Source organism: Eptatretus burgeri, chromosome 12 (genome assembly GCF_056783735.1).
Source record: "Eptatretus burgeri isolate ZD-2024b chromosome 12, Ebu_testis_v1, whole genome shotgun sequence".
In the NCBI taxonomy this organism is placed as follows: domain Eukaryota; kingdom Metazoa; phylum Chordata; class Myxini; order Myxiniformes; family Myxinidae; genus Eptatretus; species Eptatretus burgeri.
This window is the reverse complement of record NC_140972.1, coordinates 4,734,328-4,756,827: the sequence shown is the minus strand read 5'-3', so window position 1 is coordinate 4,756,827 and position 22,500 is coordinate 4,734,328. Positions and strand designations below refer to the sequence as shown.

The window sequence follows — 22,500 nt, the reverse complement described above, 5'->3', positions numbered from 1 at the left end:
TACAGACATACAGACATACAGACATACAGACATACAGACATACAGACATACAGACATACAGACATACAGACATACAGACATACAGACATACAGACATACAGACATACAGACATACAGACATACAGACATACAGACCTGGAGTGCTGAGCAAAGTACGACTTCCGGTCGGAGAGGGACCAGAAGCAATGGAATGAAGCTGGGGGGACTTTTTATTTCTTCCTTGAGCAGAGAGAAAACGAAGTGAATCTCGTTGAGTTACGAAGGTGGAAAAGAGGTGAAGAGAACGAACGAAGAGGTCGGATACAAAGACTACTGGCTCGCCGAGTACGTACATAGCGGATTAGGCACCAAGACCAGGTGTCGGATTATATCACGAAACGAATGCGATGGAAGGAATTGTGATGCAGAGAAGGCGGAAGCAATATATAGACGGATAGAACAAGTGAAAGCAGAAATCCGAACACTTACCGAAAGCCGCAGTGGCACCGAGGAATCAAAGGGTGGTTGGGGGTGGTGGTGGTGGTGGTGGTGGTTGGGGTATGAGACTGTAAATAATTTGGATTTGCATTTCATTTACTCGCCCTTGTCAACGTACCAAGAGCTTTCCTTGTAACGTCGGCACAGAAGCCTTCCTTTGGTAGTTGTCATCATAGTTTATGTTTGTGTCATCACCTGACGAAGAAGCTATCTCCTTCCGACTCGAGCTGGAGTTCTAATTTGCTGGACAACGCAGAAGTCGTTTTGAACTGAGCGAGAAGGTGGCCACTCTGACGACTTCGTCTTCTCCATGTTGAAACTTACGATGTTCGCGAGGTGCTGGCAGGATGGCCTCGAGGTATGCACTCTCCCCTCTGGGCTGTGTCGCCTGGATTTGAATCCCGACCAGGCGATATGCTGCCACCCTGATGTTTCGCAGGCAGGGGGATTCATCAGTGTGTGTGTGTGTGTGTGTGTGTGTGTGTGTGTGTGTGTGTGTGTGTGTGTGTGTGTGTGTGTGTGTGTGTGTGTGTGTGTGTGTGTGTGTGTGTGTGTGTGTGTGTCGTCCCTCGGTTGGATGTTAAACTGGGTGTTCTGTTTGCCTGCACAAGTTGGTGGACATTACGGATCCCACGGTGTTCTTCGTTAAAAGAACTTGAGCCATCATTGACACCTTTAACAAATTCCAAATTCATGCTCTAACCAACAGGGGGCACTGCATCAGCGGCCCCATCACACATCTCCCCGCCCCTCAGCAAATTATGCTATCTTGTGCTGCACACGAAAGAATATCGAAGAGAATATTAGCGAAAGATCCACTGAGAGACTCCACTATCTTCTTCTTCTTCTTCTTCTACTTCTACTTCTACTTCTACTTCTACTTCTACTTCTACTTCTACTTCTACTTCTTCTTCTTCTACTTCTTCTTCTACTTCTTCTTCTTCTACTTCTTCTTCTTCTACTACTTCTTCTACTACTTCTTCTACTACTTCTTCTACTACTTCTTCTACTACTTCTTCTACTACTTCTTCTACTACTTCTTCTACTACTTCTTCTACTACTTCTTCTACTACTTCTTCTACTACTACTTCTTCTACTTCTTCTACTACTACTTCTTCTACTACTACTTCTTCTACTACTTCTTCTACTACTACTTCTTCTACTACTTCTTCTACTATTTCTTCTTCTACTACTTCTTCTACTACTTCTTCTACTACTTCTTCTACTACTTCTTCTACTACTTCTTCTACTACTTCTTCTACTACTACTTCTTCTACTACTACTTCTTCTACTACTTCTTCTACTACTTCTTCTACTACTACTACTTCTTCTACTACTACTTCTTCTACTACTACTTCTACTACTTCTTCTACTACTTCTTCTACTACTTCTTCTACTACTACTACTTCTTCTACTACTACTACTACTTCTTCTACTACTTCTTCTACTACTTCTTCTACTACTTCTACTACTTCTTCTACTACTTCTACTACTACTTCTTCTACTACTTCTTCTACTACTACTTCTTCTACTACTTCTTCTACTACTTCTTCTACTACTTCTTCTACTACTACTTCTTCTACTACTTCTTCTACTACTTCTTCTACTACTACTTCTTCTACTACTTCTTCTACTACTTCTTCTACTACTTCTTCTACTACTTCTTCTACTACTACTTCTTCTACTACTTCTTCTACTACTACTTCTTCTACTACGTCTTCTACTACTTCTTCTACTACTTCTTCTACTACTACTTCTTCTACTACTTCTTCTACTACTTCTTCTACTACTTCTTCTACTTCTTCTTCTTCTACTTCTTCTTCTTCTACTTCTTCTTCTTCTACTTCTTCTTCTTCTACTTCTTCTTCTTCTACTTCTTCTTCTTCTACTACTTCTTCTTCTACTTCTTCTTCTACTACTTCTTCTACTACTTCTTCTACTACTTCTTCTACTACTTCTTCTACTACTTCTTCTACTACTTCTTCTACTACTTCTTCTACTACTTCTTCTACTACTACTACTTCTTCTACTACTTCTTCTACTACTACTTCTTCTACTACTTCTTCTACTACTACTTCTTCTACTACTTCTTCTACTACTTCTTCTACTACTACTTCTTCTACTACTTCTTCTACTACTTCTTCTACTACTTCTTCTACTACTACTTCTTCTACTACTTCTTCCACTACTTCTTCTACTACTTCTTCTACTACTTCTTCTACTACTTCTTCTACTACTTCTTCTACTACTTCTTCTTCTACTACTTCTTCTACTACTTCTTCTTCTACTTTTTCTACTTCTTCTACTTCTTCTACTTCTTCTTCTTCCTGAGATTATCCGTGTTACCATCATTGTTTGCGGTTTTGTGGGTGGTGTTGTTATGTAATGAAGGACATTCCTCACCCCTAACATACCAATTAAATCATCTCGTTCTCTTCATGCATTGAGGGCTTTGAAGATGAATTTGCCACTGCCATGCATTGTGGGTCTTTATAGGTCGTTGTTTACTACTTCAGTAGCAGTAATGATTTGGGGTATCAATGTTGTTTATTAATATTTCGTGATGATCTACCCGACAGGATGATGCAGAGGTAAATTGTACTTTCCCCTGAGCTGTCTATTCTGGATTAATTTGTTTCCCCTACAATAAACTGTCAGATTGGTCCTTCACAGGCAGGATTTTTCATCACAAAGTGCGCCGTCCCTCAGATGGCCGTTAAGCTTGGTGTCCACCATCTCTCAGATGGCCGTTAAACTTGGTGTCCACCGTCCCTCAGATGGCCGTTAAGTTTGGTGTCGACCATTCCTCAGATGGCCGTTAAGCTTGGTGTCCACTTTCCCTCAGATAGTCGTTACGTTTGGTGTCTACCATCCCTGGTGTCCACCGTCCCTCAGATGGCCGTTGAGCTTGGTGTTCGCCATCCCTCAGATGGCCGATAAGCTTGCTGTCCACCGTCCCTCAGATGGCCGTTAAGTTTGGTGTCCACCATCCCTCAGATGGCCGATAAGCTTGGTGTCCACCTTCCCTCAGATAGTCGTTACGTTTGGTGTCTACCATCCCTGGTGTCTACCGTCCCTCAGATGGCCGTTGAGCTTGGTGTTCGCCATCCCTCAGATGGCCGATAAGCTTGGTGTCCACCTTCCCTCAGATAGTCGTTACGTTTGGTGTCTACCATCCCTGGTGTCTACCGTCCCTCAGATGGCCGTTGAGCTTGGTGTTCGCCATCCCTCAGATGGCCGATAAGCTTGGTGTCCACCATCCCTCAGATGGCCGTTGAGCTTGGTGTCCACCGTCCCTCAGATGGCCGTTGAGCTTGGTGTCCACCGTCCCTCAGATGGCCGTTGAGCTTGGTGTCCACCGTCCCTCAGATGGCCGTTGAGCTTGGTGTTCGCCGTCCCTCAGATGGCCGTTGAGCTTGGTGTCCACCGTCCCTCAGATGGCCGTTGAGCTTGGTGTCCACCGTCCCTCAGATGGCCGTTGAGCTTGGTGTTCGCCGTCCCTCAGATGGCCGTTAAGCTTGGTGTTCGCCGTCCCTCAGATGGCCGTTAAGCTTGGTGTCCACCGTCCCTCAGATGGCCGTTAAGCTTGGTGTCCACCGTCCCTCAGATGGCCGATAAGCTTGGTGTCCACCGTCCCTCAGATGGCCGTTGAGCTTGGTGTTCGCCGTCCCTCAGATGGCCGTTAAGCTTGGTGTCCACCGTCCCTCAGATTGCCGTTAAGCTTGGTGTCCACCGTCCCTCAGATGGCCGTTAAGCTTGGTGTCCACCGTCCCTCAGATGGCCATTAAGGTTGGTGTCCACCATCCCTCAGATGACCATTAAGGTTGGTGTCTACCATCCCTCAGATGGCCGTTAAGCTTGGTGTCCACCGTCCCTCAGATGGCCGTTAAGCTTGGTGTTCGCCGTCCCTCAGATGGCCGTTAAGCTTGGTGTTCGCCGTCCCTCAGATGGCCGTTAAGCTTGGTGTCCACCGTCCCTCAGATGGCCGTTAAGCTTGGTGTCCACCGTCCCTCAGATGGCCGATAAGCTTGGTGTCCACCGTCCCTCAGATGGCCGTTGAGCTTGGTGTTCGCCGTCCCTCAGATGGCCGTTAAGCTTGGTGTCCACCGTCCCTCAGATTGCCGTTAAGCTTGGTGTCCACCGTCCCTCAGATGGCCGTTAAGCTTGGTGTCCACCGTCCCTCAGATGGCCATTAAGGTTGGTGTCCACCATCCCTCAGATGACCATTAAGGTTGGTGTCTACCATCCCTCAGATGGCCGTTAAGCTTGGTGTCCACCGTCCCTCAGATGGCCGTTAAGCTTGGTGTCCACCGTCCCTCAGATGGCCATTAAGGTTGGTGTCCACCATCCCTCAGATGGTCATTAAGGTTAGTGTCTAGTATCCCTCAGATGGTCATTAAGGTTAGTGTCTACCATCCCTCAGATGGCCGTTAAGCTTGCTGTCCACCGTCCCTCAGATGGCCGTTAAGTTTGGTGTCCACCATCCCTCAGATGGCCGTTAAGCTTGGTGTCCACCATCCCTCAGATGGCCGATAAGCTTGGTGTCCACCTTCCCTCAGATAGCCGTTACGTTTGGTGTCTACCATCCCTGGTGTCCACTGTCCCTCAGATTGCCATTGAGCTTGGTGTTCGCCATCCCTCAGATGGCCGATAAGCTTGGTGTCCACCGTCCCTCAGATGGCTGTTGAGCTTGGTGTCCACCGTCCCTCAGATGGCCGTTAAGCTTGGTGTCCACCGTCCCTCAGATGGCCGTTGAGCTTGGTGTTCGCCGTCCCTCAGATGGCCGTTAAGCTTGGTGTCCACCGTCCCTCAGATTGCCGTTAAGCTTGGTGTCCACCGTCCCTCAGATGGCCGTTAAGCTTGGTGTCCACCGTCCCTCAGATGGCCATTAAGGTTGGTGTCCACCATCCCTCAGATGACCATTAAGGTTGGTGTCTACCATCCCTCAGATGGCCGTTAAGCTTTGGTGTCCACCGTCCCTCAGATGGCCGTTAAGCTTGTTGTCCACCGTCCCTCAGATGGCCATTAAGGTTGGTGTCCACCATCCCTCAGATGGTCATTAAGGTTAGTGTCTACTATCCCTCAGATGGTCATTAAGGTTAGTGTCTACCATCCCTCAGATGGCCGTTAAGCTTGCTGTCCACCGTCCCTCAGATGGCCGTTAAGTTTGGTGTCCACCATCCCTCAGATGGCCGTTAAGCTTGGTGTCCACCATCCCTCAGATGGCCGATAAGCTTGGTGTCCACCTTCCCTCAGATAGCCGTTACGTTTGGTGTCTACCATCCCTGGTGTCTACCGTCCCTCAGATGGCCGTTGAGCTTGGTGTTCGCCATCCCTCAGATGGCCGTTAAGCTTGGTGTCCACCGTCCCTCAGATTGCCGTTAAGCTTGGTGTCCACCGTCCCTCAGATGGCCGTTAAGCTTGGTGTCCACCATCCCTCAGATGACCATTAAGGTTGGTGTCTACCATCCCTCAGATGGCCGTTAAGCTTGGTGTCCACCATCCCTCAGATGGCCGTTAAGCTTGGTGTCCACCATCCCTCAGATGGCCATTAAGGTTGGTGTGCTGTGTCCTGTCCATTAATATTCGTTGGTCAGTGTTGGAGATTCCATCGTGTCTTTCATGAAAAGTAGGCAAGTAATTAGCAGCACCTTGGACAAATTCCTGCACCGACGGAATGCTGGGAAGGCAATGGCAACTCACTCGGTGTAATCCTTGTCACGGAACGGTTTTGGCAGCACCAGCACTTTGTCCTCCGCATTGCGGGATGAAACGCACTGACTAATGGTGTTGTTATTTTTCTGGACTCTCCAGTTTCACACCATGGCAGCATAACAGACTGGTCAAATGATCACAAGGACACGAATCGAGGGACTACAGCATCACGTGGCATTCTAAATCATTGAACGTTACTTTCCCCATTTTGTGGAAGACGAGGTGCTGACCTTTGGGATGACCCTCATGGACGATTTTGTTTACACAATGACGCACAGCTTTCGAATCGTGTCAACTTGTGCGATGGTTGGGATTTGCAGACGCAACACAGTCCTGAGCGTTGCCCCGACGAACTTGCTGCCGCGTCTTCAACCTTCAGCTCACATCTTTGGTGTCACGCTCTGGCTTCCATTACGAGACGGAGTTGTGCGAGCGTAAAGTTATCTTGGCACCTACTTCTGAAACGAATAATGAGATGGGTTTTTTGGGTTTCCCACATATGCTTCAGAGTTGAGGCGTTTGCCGTTCGTCCTTGTTGTTGTTTTTTTTTAAAACTTTTTATTTTATTTTCTCGAATGTCGCTGAGCGTGACTCCAGTGCATGTCGCAGCTGGAAGGTAAAGACCATGTTTGTGAAAAATCTGAATCCATCGAGTCCGGAGCTTTGGTTCACCCCACTGTTCAACTTAATTGACCGATGATCTTTTTGTGGTTTGTAGGCCTGACCGAGGTTGAGATGCTCATTTTTGTGCTTTTTTTGCTTTGTTTCAAAATTTCCGAAGTATGCTCTTTAACGATTGTTCTCTCGGACTCATCGTTCGGAAGGGAAAGCGTCGTGACACGAGCTGTAACCCAGCTTCGATCGATTCCTACTTCCACCACCGACGGTGGTCTGTCTGTCAATCGCCTTCAGGTCACAATTTCAAACCGATCTTCACAAAACTTCACCACATGCTGGAGATCATCATAAGGAAGAAGCCGATTGATTTTGAGGTTAAAAAAAAAAAAAATCAAATGGTCAACATAGGCCAAAGGTCAACAACTTTGTCGAATTTCTAAAATCAATTTTCATCCGATTGATTTTGAAATGTCAACAGGATTTGCACATCGGGTCATTGAATTTAATCACCAATTATTTTTGAGGTCAACTAAGGCCAAAAGGTCAACATTGGCCGAATTTCTAAAATTGTCAATTTTCATCCAATTGACTTCCAATTTGAAGAGGATATATATTTCATGTCACTGAATTCAACCAGACAATTATTTCTGAGGTCAACATTGACCAAAATGTCAACATTGACCAAAATGTCAACATAGGCCAAAGGTCAACAACTAAGGTGGTATTTCTAAAATCCTCAATTTTCATCCGATTCACTTGAAATTTGAAGAGAATTTGCATTTCAGGTCACTGAATTCAACAAGCCAATTATTTTGAGGTCAACTTCGGCCAAAAGGTCAACATCGGCCGAATTTCTAAAATTGACAATTTTCATCCGATTCACTTGAAATTTGAAGAGGATTTGCAAATTTGATCAATTAATTAAACCAATTATTTTTGAGGTCAAATTTGTTTTATGGATTTTGCAAGTTTCGTGCTCTGCACGACGTCATCTTCTTGTTTGTTTGTGTGCAGGTAATCTCAAAAGGTTGTGGATGGATTTGGATGAAATTTGGCGGAGAGGTTGGTTGGTTGTGTGACGAGGCCGAACTGGTTAGATTTTGGTGAAGATCTGCATCCAGATACTAGAGTTTTAAAGTGATTTTTCTCCATTGAAAGATGGCGCCAAAAATCGATTATATCGCACGATATCTCAAAAGGTTGTGGACGGATTCAAATTAAACTTGGTAGATGAGTTGTCAGCGACACAAACAAGCCAATTAGATTTTGGTTCATGTCTGGATCCAGATCCGGCCTATCAGTGTGAAAGAACATGTAAACTATTCAGCCTGGTGGAGGTATGTGCTCTACAGAGTGCCGTTGTCATTTTTCATTTGTTTAAAAAAATATATATATTTCACCTGAATACCGCAACAGTATGCTGTTGACGCAGGCGGGATAGCTCGGCCCATTCCGTCCCGATGAAAGTCCCACAATCATCCGAGCTAAAAATGTGGAGGGAATATCCAATCGTGCGGTGCGTCTTCCTCATGTCCAGCTTATGGAATTTGTGCATTGAAGTCCGTGTGCATACTTGTGTGTTTGTGTCATGTCAATACACCTTGTTGGTTCCGCTATCAATCATTTCATAAACTAGTATTGATTTTACAGGATTACTCCATATTCTTGGTTTTGCTTGAAAACGAAAAAAAAGATGACATTAGACGATTAAAAGAGGATGTAATCCATCTTTTGTGAATTGTTGTGTACGGGAATTTCTTTGCTTGAAGTGATTTTATACATTTGCTCACGCTTTTTATCTTTGACATGTTTTCCCCAAACATGTCATCGTGATGAGGCTGTTAACTAATTGCTTGTGTTCAATTTGTCTCAAGTTGAACAATTTCGAGTTGTTGCTCATTTTCTAGTTTAATTTTTTTTTAATTTTAACTGTTCTTTTTACATTTAACGATCATCTGTTCAATTTTAATAACCGATATCCTTCATTCCTGCGATTATTATTATTATTTTTTTTTCCCCTTTGTGTTGCTCACTTATGAACCAGGCCACAATCCACAGCTACATTCGCCTCTTCGAGCCGCTGGTGATCAAGGCTCTGAAGCAGTACACGGTGACGACGTCGGTGGTGCTACAAAGGCAGGTGTTGAACCTGCTGGTGCAACTGGTCCAATTGAGGGTCAATTACTGCCTGCTGGACTCTGACCAGGTCTGATTTCCTGCTCTTTTGTCATCTTCTTATTTTTGTGGATCATATTTGATTGTGAAGTTTATTTGACATTACGCAACTTTGGAAATGACAAATGATTGTTGATGAGGCCATTTCCGCACGGTGTGTGTGTGTGTGTGTGTGTGTGTGTGTGTGTGTGTGTGTGTGTGTGTGTGTGTGTGTGTGTGTGTGTGTGTGTGTGTGTGTGTATGTGTGTGTGTACTGCCTCGGTTCTGCTCGCAGGGCATTTTTGACCTGCCGTTACGAGTGCAAATTGCAAAATCTGGAATTAAAATTGTCTTTGAAACACAATTCTCCGAAAGAGTGGAAATTTCAAAACGGTTCATCGTAATTGTTCTCTTCCTGAATGAAAACCTGACTCAGAAATGGAGAAACAAGAAATATCCGTAGATGAGAGGTGTCTTGTTCGTAACATTTCCTGTTAATACAAGCTTGCAGACACACACACGTACACACACACACACACACACACACACACACACACACACACACACACACACACACACACACACACACACACACACACACACATACACACACACACACACACACACACACACACACACACACCTCCCCCTTTTACTAATGTATGCAGTAATCCTTACCATAATTCACGGACCAGTGTTTGTGTGTTTGTTTGTCGGGCTACTCCTTCTCCAGTTCGGGCCAACTACATCCATACTTGCTACGTAGGATCAGCATGGCCCCAATGACTGTGTCGGTGTGTTTTGTCCTTGCCAGTGGTCTTGGTGGGGGTGGGGTGGGGGGTGGGGAATGTGAAGGAGGATGCAAGTTCTCCATGTAACTGTGTATTGTGTAGTGCTGCTCCTGGTGGGAGAGGGTATTACAAGTCCCCATCGCTTGCAGTACAGTATTCCTTGAATTACAAGCAGTTGGTATGTTTTTGCTTCGTGCACGTAACACGGGTTATGTTTGTTTGTTTTTAATTGTCGGGAGCGATTGAGGCAGCTGTCAGTTGCCAATACACCACTCAAATAAAGGTACGTGTCAGAAGAACTTGTTGCTTGCTTGGAACAAGATCTCCCGTTGGGCAGGTACTCTGCGGGTGTGTAATAATTTATCTTGTGGCCCCGGAACCAAACATAAAATATGTATTTATAACAGACCTAACAGCCCATCCACTTCCCATTCCACCCCCTCCTCCCAAACATGATTAAGATTAAATATCACCCTACTATATTAAATAAGGTGTGCGTGCGTGTGCGCGTGCGTGCGCGCTTCTGCAAAATCATAAAAATATAGGATGACTGGACCTGTAGCTTATCTGGGCCCTGTCCTGATGTTGTTTGAAATAGGAGACGGACAGACGGACAGACGGACAGGCAGACGATGCACGATGACAATTCCTTGTCTGGAATTCCAATTCCAATCGGAATGGATTGGCTCATGGATAAAAAAAAAACTCACCCTCGTGGAGGGGGCGTTGGAGGGGGGCGGAGGGTCGACTTACAATTTTCGCCTGTACACGTGCCACAGTGAAAGTGGTTTCCTGACTCCTGCTGCATGCACGGTGGATTATTTGTGATGTGACAAAATATATTTGCTCCCTCTGCCCCCCCCCCCGCCCCCATCCCCAAGTGGCTCCCGAAGGGAGAGGGTGTCTGTAATCATTTTAAACTTATTCTATACATTGACAAGCCCCAGATATGATGTCATCGGTGTTGAGAAACAACTCAACCAGATGCGGCGTCTCCCTCTGGGAAGTCTATGCCGTGTTCACACGAGGTAATCCCACAAGGTTCAAAGTCCACTCACTGACAGCGATGATTCGGGAAGTCGGGTCGAAGACGTAGTTCACAACCCGTCCACCGGCCTTTCATGGGCCCACATGGTCAGGAGTTTTTGCATCACGGGCTGCGAGATATCAACTTTTTGGACGAGTTGATCACAAAGTTCTCTGAACAGAGTCACACCCCTTTCTCTCAGATACGTTTCCTGTTATTGTCGGCTTCTTTCAGAAGCTTTGTGAGCCATTTTGATGTTACAATCCTTTGGCGTGCATGAGAAGAGTTCGACCACCTCCGCCCTCTGTTGGACTTGGTTGTTTGGGATTTCTGCACATGCGTGCCGAGCATTCTGGGGGCAGATTACGCCATTTCGAAAGTTACGTAATTGAGAGGTTTGAGTTCTCATTTTATCAAGTTTCCAACACACTTTGCAACAAGGGAACCACAACACTTAAGGGTGGAGTGTTGAATCATCAGTCTTCAACACCCGTTGCAGCTTTCAAGGCCTTATCGGCAGGCCAAATGTGGCTGGCAGGATGGCCGAGGTGTACGCACACTCACCTCTGAGTTTGAATCCCGGCCCAGCTAGAGACTGTCAACCCGGTGTCTCAGAAGCAGGGATATTCATCAACGTGTGTGTTTGTGTACCATCCCTCAGATGGATGTTAAACTGGGTGTTCCGTCTGCCAGCATGAGCTGCTGGATGTTAAACATCCCACGGTTTCCTTCATCAAGAGTGAGCAAGTTTGTACATGTTCTAGAACAAGGACATAATCATCCCAGACAATGAAGTCCTGCAGCATGACTCAGCCAGTCATTGGTTGGTAATTATGAAATGGGGAGGAGGGAACGGAATGCTCGTGCTTTCACAATTAACCGTATGATCTTGCTTTTTCATGGTCAGCTTTTAAAGGGATACTTTTGCTAAAAACTACCTACTGCCAAACCGGTATTTTTGAAATATTGATCACTTCGAGAAAGTTGTGCAGGCGATTTGTAGTTGAAAGAAACCTCCCCAAATAGATTATATCAATTTATGTCACGATTTAGTACTTCGAGTCAAAACCCAGAAGCGATCACAGCTTGGAGAAATCTCAGACCTTGAACTTTGGGTGTGACGTCACGAGTGCTGAATCCCCCTTGGCCGTTCACAGCTGCCACCGCTGACACTTTCACCAAACAAACGATGCCAAGTTGTTGCGCTCCAGCCCTGACCAGGACTGAGAAATCGGATCCAAGATGTTCATTCTTTTCTCTCCCGTGGGGGTAAACGGAGCTCAATCAAAGTCTGGTTGAAACCGCTCCACGCCCCGGAAAAGTGGGCCCGCATCTGTGAACATACCATGTGATGATGATGCGTACCCATCCATGTTTGAGCACACGGCTTGCGCACCACCGCGAAAGGTTTCAGAAAACCGGGAAAGAAAACGATGTCGGGTCGAGCTAATCATCGCACGTGCATACTCGGATGCAGTACAGGACCGTCTATAAAAGACTGACAACATGATGTCGCGTATTTTGTCCACAAAGTAGTCGCTAAGGAAGGAGCAAAGTCACAGAGAGAAGGCAACCCATGAAATCAACAAGGGGATGAACAAACATGAGGAGAGATCACACGCAGGATCTCGGCAGTTTGCATACACACAGTGGCTATTTCCATGACTTTAGCCAAATTGAGGTCGGAATCAGTGAGGAGTTTCCAAAGAATTGAGTCATCATTGTTGTCTATGATAAAGAAATCATGAAACATCTATTTGAGTTTATCTGTAAACTCACAATGTTCGGTGAGTCGGTGTAAATCAGCCACAAACTCGGATGCTGACTGACCATCTTGACGATGGTGGGTATAAAATCTACATCTCGAGACTATCTTACCCGGTTTAGGGTGATAATGTCTTTTCGCGAGATTGACGAGCTCTTTATACGACTTGTCAGAAGGTTTTTCTGGGGAAAGAAGATGTTTGATGAGGTTGTACATCGTGGCGCCGCATACGGTCAGTAATACAGCTCGCCGCCTTTCAGCGTCCTCGTCGGTGTCCATTTTGTTTGCCACGAAGTACCTCTTCAGACGATCCGTGTAGTCTTCCCAATCATCCCCCACTGCGTATTCACGCAATATACCGATGCACAAAGACATCCTCGTCGCCACGAAGACTCTGAAGTGGGAACAACAGGTTTAATCCCGACACGGGCACAACACAACACAACACAGCACAGCACAGCATCAGAACATGGGCAGGTCACGTCACCCTCCTGAACCACGTCCCGGTGCACCCATGTGTGCACGCAGTGGTATAAACTACTGATACATTACATGCTCGATGTTTGAAGGTTCTCAATGAATGCCTAAATGAATAAGATGCATTGACAGAGACAGCAGATGAAACACCTGAGCCATCATCTGCAGCGTGATGTAGATGACGTCATGATCCAAACAAACACTGGACAAACGTTCTGTTCTTGTGATGCATCGTTCAGGTAAACCCATTTCATTCTTCTTGTCTGTCACACGTGATGACTCTCAACAACACTGACATTCCAAAGCAGTCGGTAATGGCTGACACAGGCCACACAAGCATGAGTCCGCGACTTGCCCGACTCGAGCTTCGAGGTTGATTCCTTGGATCGTCGACGGTCTCTGCCTCTGTATAACCTCATAACCGACAGTCAATTCTGTGTCAGAATATTCCTGTTCAAAGGACGAGGGTTGAATTTCACGAATGGACGGAGAGATCGAGGTTTCGAGTGTTGCTTTCCATGCATCTGGATCAGGAAATGGTTGATTAACTCCAGGATGGCGACTGACGGAGCTGCCACCACGGCGGCGAACTTGAAGTTATTTTCGGGAGTATCTACCTTGTACGATCGAAATCAGTTCCTGATGTGCGCCATCTTTGATTTGCCATCCTTCAAAGGAGAGGAGTTTATCACGGTCATGGATCTGACAAATTTTCAGCAAAGCATCCCTTTAACCTTTGTTGATGTTTTTGGTTTGTTTGGTCATCCCAAGTTCAATGATGGGCATGATTATTCGATGCCGAAAACGGTTGTCGTGTTCTGCGGCTCATTCGTGTCGGTGCCCCCTTCCCCCCCCCCCTCGACGTTCATTTTCAACCTTTCGTTTTGTAATCATCGGGAGATTTTATTTTAATTAAAAAAAAAACATCTTGAAGTTCCCCTGATGTTTCAGGAAAGGTTAAACGTCTCTTTCTTCGTCGACGTAATACTTTCAGATTGTTAGTGCGCACTCAAAACGAGCTTGTGTAATAAAATAAAATAAAAACCCAACAACAAGCGTATCAATTTCTTGTACACGACTGGTATCGCACAGTCCCAATGAAAATGAATGGCCCAAGGAGTGTATCCATTCATCCTGATGAGTTTGAGTGCATCTCATTTGTACAGATCGTACCATCGGTGATGCAATATTGTGAGCGGTCGATAAATGGGGAGATTAATGAGAGTGAGAAGGCTCAAATACGCTGGATTCATCAATCCTGAGAGCGATCTAAGGATGTAGCAACGCTTAAGGTGGAATGCGTAGGCCACCATTCAAGGAGGTGTCGGACATGTTTATGCTTGAAGGCAGCAGAAGAAGAGGGAGATCCTGTCTTCATTTCTCTTTCTTCTTCTGTTCTTGTTCCATCGTCGGCACAGGCTCGTTCGTTCCACCTCATGAATTGTAACTCGGCGGTTTTTAGATGTCTCCAAGTAGAAGAGGCCGCGGTGATCCGAGCACGAGTGACATTGAAGTGACATTTTTCGCATGATTTTGAGAATTCCGGTTGCGGTGTACACGGTGTTCGTCCATCAGGGTTCGCATGATAATATAATCATGTTTGTTTTTCAATTGTCGCCTCCGTCCAACCCCCTCCCCCTTCCAAACACTCTGACTTTGTGAGTTTCTTCCCAACACACCTCTGCTGACCCATATACACAAGGCTGTGTATACAGGTTGGGAATGTAGTAAATCTCACGAAGAACAGCCACGGTCCTCTGCTTCCTGGACCGTTTAATTCACCAATGTGAACTGTTGACCTAATTGTGTGGTTGGAATTTTTTAATAGAGTCCTGATGAGATCCTCCTCCTCGTTTATTCCCCGAGTTGTACGCTGTTGCTCGAGTCGTGCCATCGCGGTACGCGTGCGAGCTTGGACTCGTCTCATCCCGTCACGGCAAATTATAATCCGCACACATTGCCCAAAGCCATTCTCTTGCCTGCGAGTTATTTTCTTTGCAGAAACTCTAATAAATATGAGTGAGGAGGGGAAAAAGATATCCAGAATACCCTATCTCGACAAACCAGAACGACGCCGCAATGATGTCATCAGAACGATTTGATTGTTTTCGGTAACCGCGTCGCTTTGTCGATTGCCGAGGAAACGTACACCCCGTAGATCATGTGTGGTGTTGTGAGGATGCTGTTCAGTTGGATTCCGTAACTCGAGCGCCACGGAAATAATGTGATGCTGGATTTCGTGGGGGTTCTTGGTTCAGAGTGTTGTCCTTTTGAATATTTATCAGACTTGGCTGACGCTGAGCGAGATTGTCTCCTCCTCATTGGCATATAAAGTAAGCACCCTGATGGCTGCCGTGATGGGTGGATGTCGGCGAGATTGCGTGCAGCTGCCTGGCATTTGTGTCGGTGCCAAATTACCCGCAAGAAGCCGTATGCATGTATTGCACTAATAAAGGTTGTTTCGCGAAATTCCGCAATGACCTTGAGACGCAAATAATCTGATTCGGAGCTTCTGTCTATTTTGTTTGTTTTTTTTTTTTTTTCTTTCAAACAATACTTTTTTGCTGCACCTTGTCTGCAATGGTGCCTGCGCATCCGACAGATGGTGAAATGCAAACGACGACACGGCTCCTGGAATCCATTTTGCAGTGACGTCTCGAGTGAATTCATTTACTCCACCAGTTTTGTATGTGTGTTTAATTTTCGGTTTTGTTTTTAAACTTCCCACATCCAGGATCACTGCTCACTTCCACTCATCCGTTCCTCTCGGTTTCCCACCTACGGAACTAACGTCCACCTTCTCTTCAGTCACATTCCTCCCTCCAGGTCTTCAAGACGGCTGTTCACCACCATCTCAGGTCATCCCCCGTCCAAGACCATTATCTTTTTTTTACCCCGTTAGCCTTCCACTCGCGCACTTCTTTCCAAGTTCCCAATGCTTCCTTCCTGAGAGTTTGTGGCTGGCACCATCTCATTCACCCCGCGTGTCCTCCCTTCGCCCTCTTTCTTCCTCACAACCCTCATTTCTCCAAGGCTCCCTCTATTTTGTCCCTCAGCACTGCTGTTGGTGTGTTCCCCACTCTCTTTCTGCTCTTCCTTTTGTTCTGTGACATCCTGATCCATTCTATGTTCCTGCTCCTCCACGATCCTCAACTTTGGACACAGAAATCAATAAAAATTCAAACAAGGATGGGTAATAAATCTTGAAACCTTCGACGAGGGTGCTGGTTTCGAGATGCTGCATTTCGACGTCCCGATTTGGGTACATCTTTGGAATACATTGAGTAAAGGGAAGTTGGAGGACCTGGAATAAGATAATTGAGGAGATTATTCGAGGAAGATTGCAGGAAAGCGGAGATGAGAAAGTTGTCTGTTTGAGAGAGTGGAGGGGAGATTGAAACCTGTCGTCTTTGTGTTCGTGCTGGGGAGATGATGTCATCAACGTTCGTATACAGCACGTGGCTGTGGGTTAGCATCAGTTCTTCCAGGGGTGTGGAGGTGCCCCGGATACAGTGCCCCCTGTAAGTTAAAGCATGGGTTTGTAATTTGTTCAGGGTGCCGGTGATGGCTCGCCTAATCTTTGTGAAGGACACCATGGAATATTTTAACGTCACTAATACCGTCAGATGGGATCCCCAGTTTAGCGTCTAATCGGAGGGATGGCGCACACGTTGATGAACCGACCTGCCTGCGATGACTTTATATCCGATCCGAGATTCAAGCCCAGGCTAAGCAGCTCAAAGGTGATTGCGGCTTGTGAGGTGACCCTTTTAATTGCCCTCCATGCCTTAATGAAATTGTTAAAGTTATTAATTTGTGCCCACACTATGCTGTCGATGTGGTACCATTTCCATGTGACTCGAAATACATATCAGCATTTTAAAGTGCGACTGTGTATTAAAGTTTATGTTGTATGGAATGCCCAGTTGCAAAGCTGACTGGTTTATTTACTTTGTTTCCTTTTGTTCAGGTGTTCATCGGATTTATTTTGAAACAGTTCGAATTTATAGAAGAAGGACAGATAATGTAAGTATCATTCATTGTCTGCAAAAGCTGTTCAATGTCTTATGCCTTGAGCCTGTGTTTGGTCTGCCGTTCGTCCTCGATGCTGGAAAGGTGAAAGGCATGTGTCGATTATATAAAATAAACTCGAAGGACACTCGGTAGAGCACACACATCTGCCACGTCATGCCTGATCCACGAGAACATATCGTGCCCATAACATTTTTGAAATGTCATGCCATACAGTACTATATCATTTTTGGCCCTATCTCTCAATGGTGAAGAATCACTTTAAAAAAAAATTAAATAATTCTTGTTTCCGGATCCGGATTCGCATCTTCACCAAAATCGAATCAATTCGTCCTTCTGATGCACCCAACCAAGGCACAAAATTTCATCAGATCCGTCAACAACTTTTTGAGATATCTTGTACACAAATAAACAGACAGACAACAGACAGAAAGGGTGAAAACATAACCTCCTTCACCATCGGTGGCAGAGGTAATAAGTTTTTTTTGAAGTCCTGCACAGATGTTGCTGAAGTATACGCAGGTCCTGCAGGGTTGCTGTGGAGCATGCACACCCCCCCCCCCCACACACACACACTTGTGTGCAGCCTTTGGCTGCTGGTTGCATCATTGGTTAAGGACGCGGCTTTGCCGCTGATGCACTGGCCCTATTACCAGTACGCTGGTGCTCATTTTGCCAACCTTGGAAGGATGATAGTTCAAGTCAACCCCACCTGGTGTTAATTCAGTGGCCGATAGGGTTTGAACTCAGGACCCTGGGATCCCAAGCCAGCCACCCGAACCTTTAAGCCGCTGTGGAGCATATCATGTTTCCAGCAATGTACACTACCGGTTGAAAGTTTTAGAACACCCCCATTTTTCAAATTTTTCCTGAAATTTAAGCAGTTTAATGTTTCAATGTACTCTGAAATTAAAGCAGAGAACAAATAAACAATTGCAGATAAAAAAAAGAAATCATGGAATCGTTTTGTTGAACAAAATTTAATCTAAATTTTTGACTCATCAAAGTAGCCTCCTTTTGTAGATATAACAGCCGAACATATTCGTGGCATTCTTTCTACAATGGAAATCAAATATTGTTCAGAAAGTTCTTCCCAACACTGTTGCAGAAGTTCCACAAATGTGTTGCACTTGTAGGTTGCTTTGCTTTCACCCTTCTGTCCAGTTCATCCCAAACCAACTCGATGGGGTTTAAGTCTGGAGACTGTGCTGGTCATTCCATGATTTGAAGCCTTCCGTCTTGTTCTTTTCTTCTAAGGTAGTTCTGACATAGCCAGGAGGTATGTTTTGGGTCGTTATCTTGCTTTAGGATGAACCCCTGACCCACTAGGCGTAGACCAGAGGGTATTGAATGGCACTGCAAAATGCTGTGGTATCCCTTTTGGTTCAGGGTGCCAGTCACTCTGTGCAAGTCGCTGACTCTGGATCCAGCAAAAGAGCCCCAGATCATCACGCTTCCTCCTCATGTTTGACAGTTGGAGTCGCACACTGAGGAACCGTCCTTTTGCCTACTCGACGACGTACAAAAACCCTGCGTGATGAACCAAAGATTTCACATTTTGATTCATCGGTCCGTGAGTCCTCCTTCCAGTTTTCAGGAGTCCACTGGCGGTGTTTCATGGCCCAGGCAAGCCTCTTTTTCTTATTTTGCCATCTCAGCAATGGCTTTCTTACTGCCACTCGACCTGTCAAACCTGCAGCTCGAAGTCTTCTCTTCACAGTTGAAACTGAGACTTCCTGACTTCGACCAGTGTCAAGCCTGTGCATGAAGCTGCTGTTCTGTGAGCCCCCTATCACACAAGCTGTTGATTCTCAGAAACTTGTCTTCTGATTGTGTTGTGGCTTTGGGTGTGCGAGACCTCTTCCTGTCAGTGTTTCCTCCAGTTTCCAAATGCCTTTTGATGGTGTCGGAAACTGTACTCACTGACACCTTGGCTTCTTTGCAATTTCTCTAAAGGAAAGACCTACACTTTTAAGGGTTATAATGGTCTGTCTGTCTTCCTTAGTTAATTGTCTTTTTCTCACCATTATGATAGCAATATACTACTTCCTGCAGTGCAATATTGTCCAAATAATGCTTCAGAGGGTGCAGCAACACAGTCTGTTCCAACACTGCTTTTATACAGACAGAGGATTTGCAACTTATCAACAAAAGTTGGGATACCTGTAGGAATCGTTTGCATCAACTTTCAAGGCTTAATTTACTTCCATTGCTGCAGAACAGCTGCAGTTGCTTTCACATTACTTGTTCCCTGAAAAGGGAACATTATTACATTTTTAACAACTCTGAAATTTACATTATTTTTCAGTTTTTTGTAACCTAAACTTTTTTCTTTTTTCTAACCTCTGGCAGTTTACCGCTTCGCTTTGTCCCATTTCAGGATATTCACTGGACTTGAACTGCTTAAATTTCAGTAAAAACTGAAAAATGGTGGTGTTCTAAAACTTAAGACCGTTAGTGTATCATCACTTGGTTGACAGCTAACTCGACCCTTTAGAACACTAAAACCCTTTAACCCTTCTGACCCTTAAGATCCCCAAGACCCTTTAGAACCCCGATGACCCCTCAGAACCCTGAGAACCCCTTAAGACTTCTAAGGCCCTCTTTAACACCAAATGCAGCCCAACTACGACCGCCCTCCATCAGGAGACGAGCATCTGTTCCACTTGGGACTCGTCGTCGTCGTCATCGTCGTCGTCGTCGTCATCATCATTGTTTTATGACCGTTTCCATGCTTGCATGTGTAAGCCGTGGTTAATCTCATGGCGGCTTTCCAGGCTGCATGATCCCTTGCTCGCCCTCTTGTCCGGCCTTTAACTACCAGTTAGTCTCTCAACAACACATCCCATGTTTTCCCCGGACGGCCTCTTGCTCTCTTTTCATTCACATTCACGTTCATACACCTCTTCACACAGCTGCCTACCCCATCCTTTCCGCATGTCCGAACCATCTCAAACTACCCCGACGCATAACCTCACTAATGCTTTCCATACCTAACCTATCTCTTAATTCCACAGTTTGTTTCCTATCCTCCAGTGTCACATCACACATCCACCTCACCATTCTCATTTCATTTCGTTCACACCTCCGTTCATCCTCCTTTTTTTTCACCCATGCTTCACAGCCACACAACATCACGTTTCTAACGCAAGCTGCATGTAGTTTTCCCTTTAATCGGAAAGAGGTCCCTCTTCATGTCGAGAGGCTATGTATTCATTTTTGTTTCCCTGCTCGTTTGTCTTTCTCCCAGTTGTCGGTTTACATTTGTTGATATGTCGTTTTATATTTTTATTTTGTCTCTTTTGCAATTGTTGGGGATGTATTTGTCGCTGTTTCGGTTTTGTGTGACATCTTCTATCCGCACCTGTTTTTGGAAGTTTTTCGCAAGGTGATTGTGGGATACTTTTTTCTGGTTTGTTGTGTTCATGCTCGTGTACAAATTATATTCAGTAGTCTGTTGAACTTTTCACCCACTTTGCTAATCTTATGCACTTGATGTAATTCCATCAGGCCACCACCTCCTCCTTTCCTCAGCAGGTACATTCTTGTGATGCACTGATTTTTATCAAACATTTTGTGGATAGTGAAGAGTTTCCTTGTTTTTATATCTCGTTTGTTGATTTCTGCTGGTGGCCAGTTTACTATTCCACAGCTGAACTGGAACACTGGTGCTGATAGTTGGTTTCTGGCTTTGATTTTGTTCCTCGGGGAGAGGTACGTTTTCACTTCATGGCTCTGCACCATCCGGCATACCATACCCATCACGTCATGTCTTGGCACGGCTCGGAACTGTCTGTCATGTCATGTCATGTCACGGCACAGTCCCACACACGACGTGACTCGGCTCGACGTGGCACGGCTCGGACGGTCCAACATGGGTCACGGCATGGAACAGTTTGTCGCGGCTTGGCTGTGAAACTTCACAATTATTATCTCGTGGTGATGTGAAATACATGTTTTAAATTTCAATCTGATCGGACGCATGGTCTGGCAGCCAGAATTATTTAATATTTTGAATCTGGGTTCAGGGATTTAAATAAAACTTGGTACACGTATGTAAGATGATGTAATAATGTGGACGGAGTCATATCTGGCGACGTCGCGACGTTGAAGAGTACCCTTCTAGTTGACAGTCTTCCTCGCTATCATTTCTATTTTGAGTTTGTTTTCAGCACCCATTAAATCTCGGTCTTTGTCTTCGATTTTGTGTATTTTTTTTATTTTTTTGGATTCTCTTCTTTAGCTTTGAGCTTCATTTCCTCTTCTGAATAGCTGCATTTGTCCTGTTTTGTTGTCTCTGTGTCATTTGTTTCCCTTTCGTTGGTGGTGCTTGGTCTCTGTCTGTGGGGCCTGTTTTTTCTTTTGGAGTTATTTGCCTGTTACCTTCTCTTGAATGAGCAGTGCTGCTGCAAAGCACACACACGATTGATTTTCTTGAACGGGATGATTTTGGGTTCATTTTACGAATTGATCAGTTTAGTTCTCCTGTTTAGCATTTCCATTAGTATGTTGTTTTCTTGTCAATAACGTTGTGGTATTTCTCTGAGTGGTCAGTCTTCTCTCTCTGACTTTGTTGGCCACCTCTTTTTCCTAATCTGTTCCTCTTTCTTATCCTAGTCTTCCTCCTCTCTTCTATACTGCCCTTTCCCTCCTCTTCCTGCTGATCACCATACGCCGTTCCTGTTTTCATCCCCTCCGTCTGTGTAAGTTTCGCCCGGTCCATGCCAGTGGTAGTTTCTTCTCCCCCTCCTGAGGTGGGTCCGTGTCTCCTCCCTCCACCACACCTCGTCTCCGTTGCTGGGGCCTCCGTGTCACACCATGTTCCAAGCCCCGGGTTCCCTGCATAGCCCCTCCCCGTGCCACCCTGGTCAATTCCCCACCATCCCATTATCCACCCCTCAATGAGCCTTTGGCTCCCATCCTCCTCGTATCTTCTGGCCCTAACTGTAATTTCTTTTATTCTATTTCGAATCAGAAATTTTATGGGTCGTTTCAAATTTATGATATGGAACTGTCTCTATTCTGGTGGCCAATTTATTCTTCTTTAACTGGCCCATGAATATTGCCCCCGGCCATGCTTTCCTCGCTACTCATCAATTGAATACACTTTGTAGAAAAGGATGATCTCTTTCTCCTCTTTGCTCCATCGTTCGTTGTTTTGGTTTCTCTTGTGGAGCTTTATTTTTGGCTTTCCGGAGACAAGTGGCACCTCCTCAGCCTCTCGACTTGGTGTGGATCCCTGTCTCCCTGAGAGATGGTCTTTTTTCACACAGACAACCACAAAAGGAGGTGCAGGCTTTATTCTTTACAGTGCACATTCCGGCTGCTCAGTGCAGCGACACAGACTCAAGACTCCTCCTGTATGGGATTTGTGTCCCAATATTTTGTGTTTTGTTTTCTTTTATTCTCAACACAAAATTAGTTTTCGTCTTTTCTCGACATCC

At 45.4% G+C, this 22,500-nt stretch overlaps 1 protein-coding gene across 5 annotated transcripts in view; it reads left to right on the top strand.

The window, feature by feature from the left end:
* Positions 1 to 22,500, top strand: part of HTT (huntingtin) — a 637,913-nt gene that overhangs the window by 234,861 nt on the left and 380,552 nt on the right. For all 5 annotated transcript variants that reach the window (XM_085849284.1, XM_085849282.1, XM_085849286.1 and 2 more), the window contains 2 exons: positions 8,855 to 9,016; positions 16,995 to 17,050. In XM_085849284.1, the coding sequence (XP_085705410.1) occupies positions 8,855 to 9,016; positions 16,995 to 17,050 (218 nt within the window). The remainder of the gene's footprint in view (positions 1 to 8,854; positions 9,017 to 16,994; positions 17,051 to 22,500) is intronic.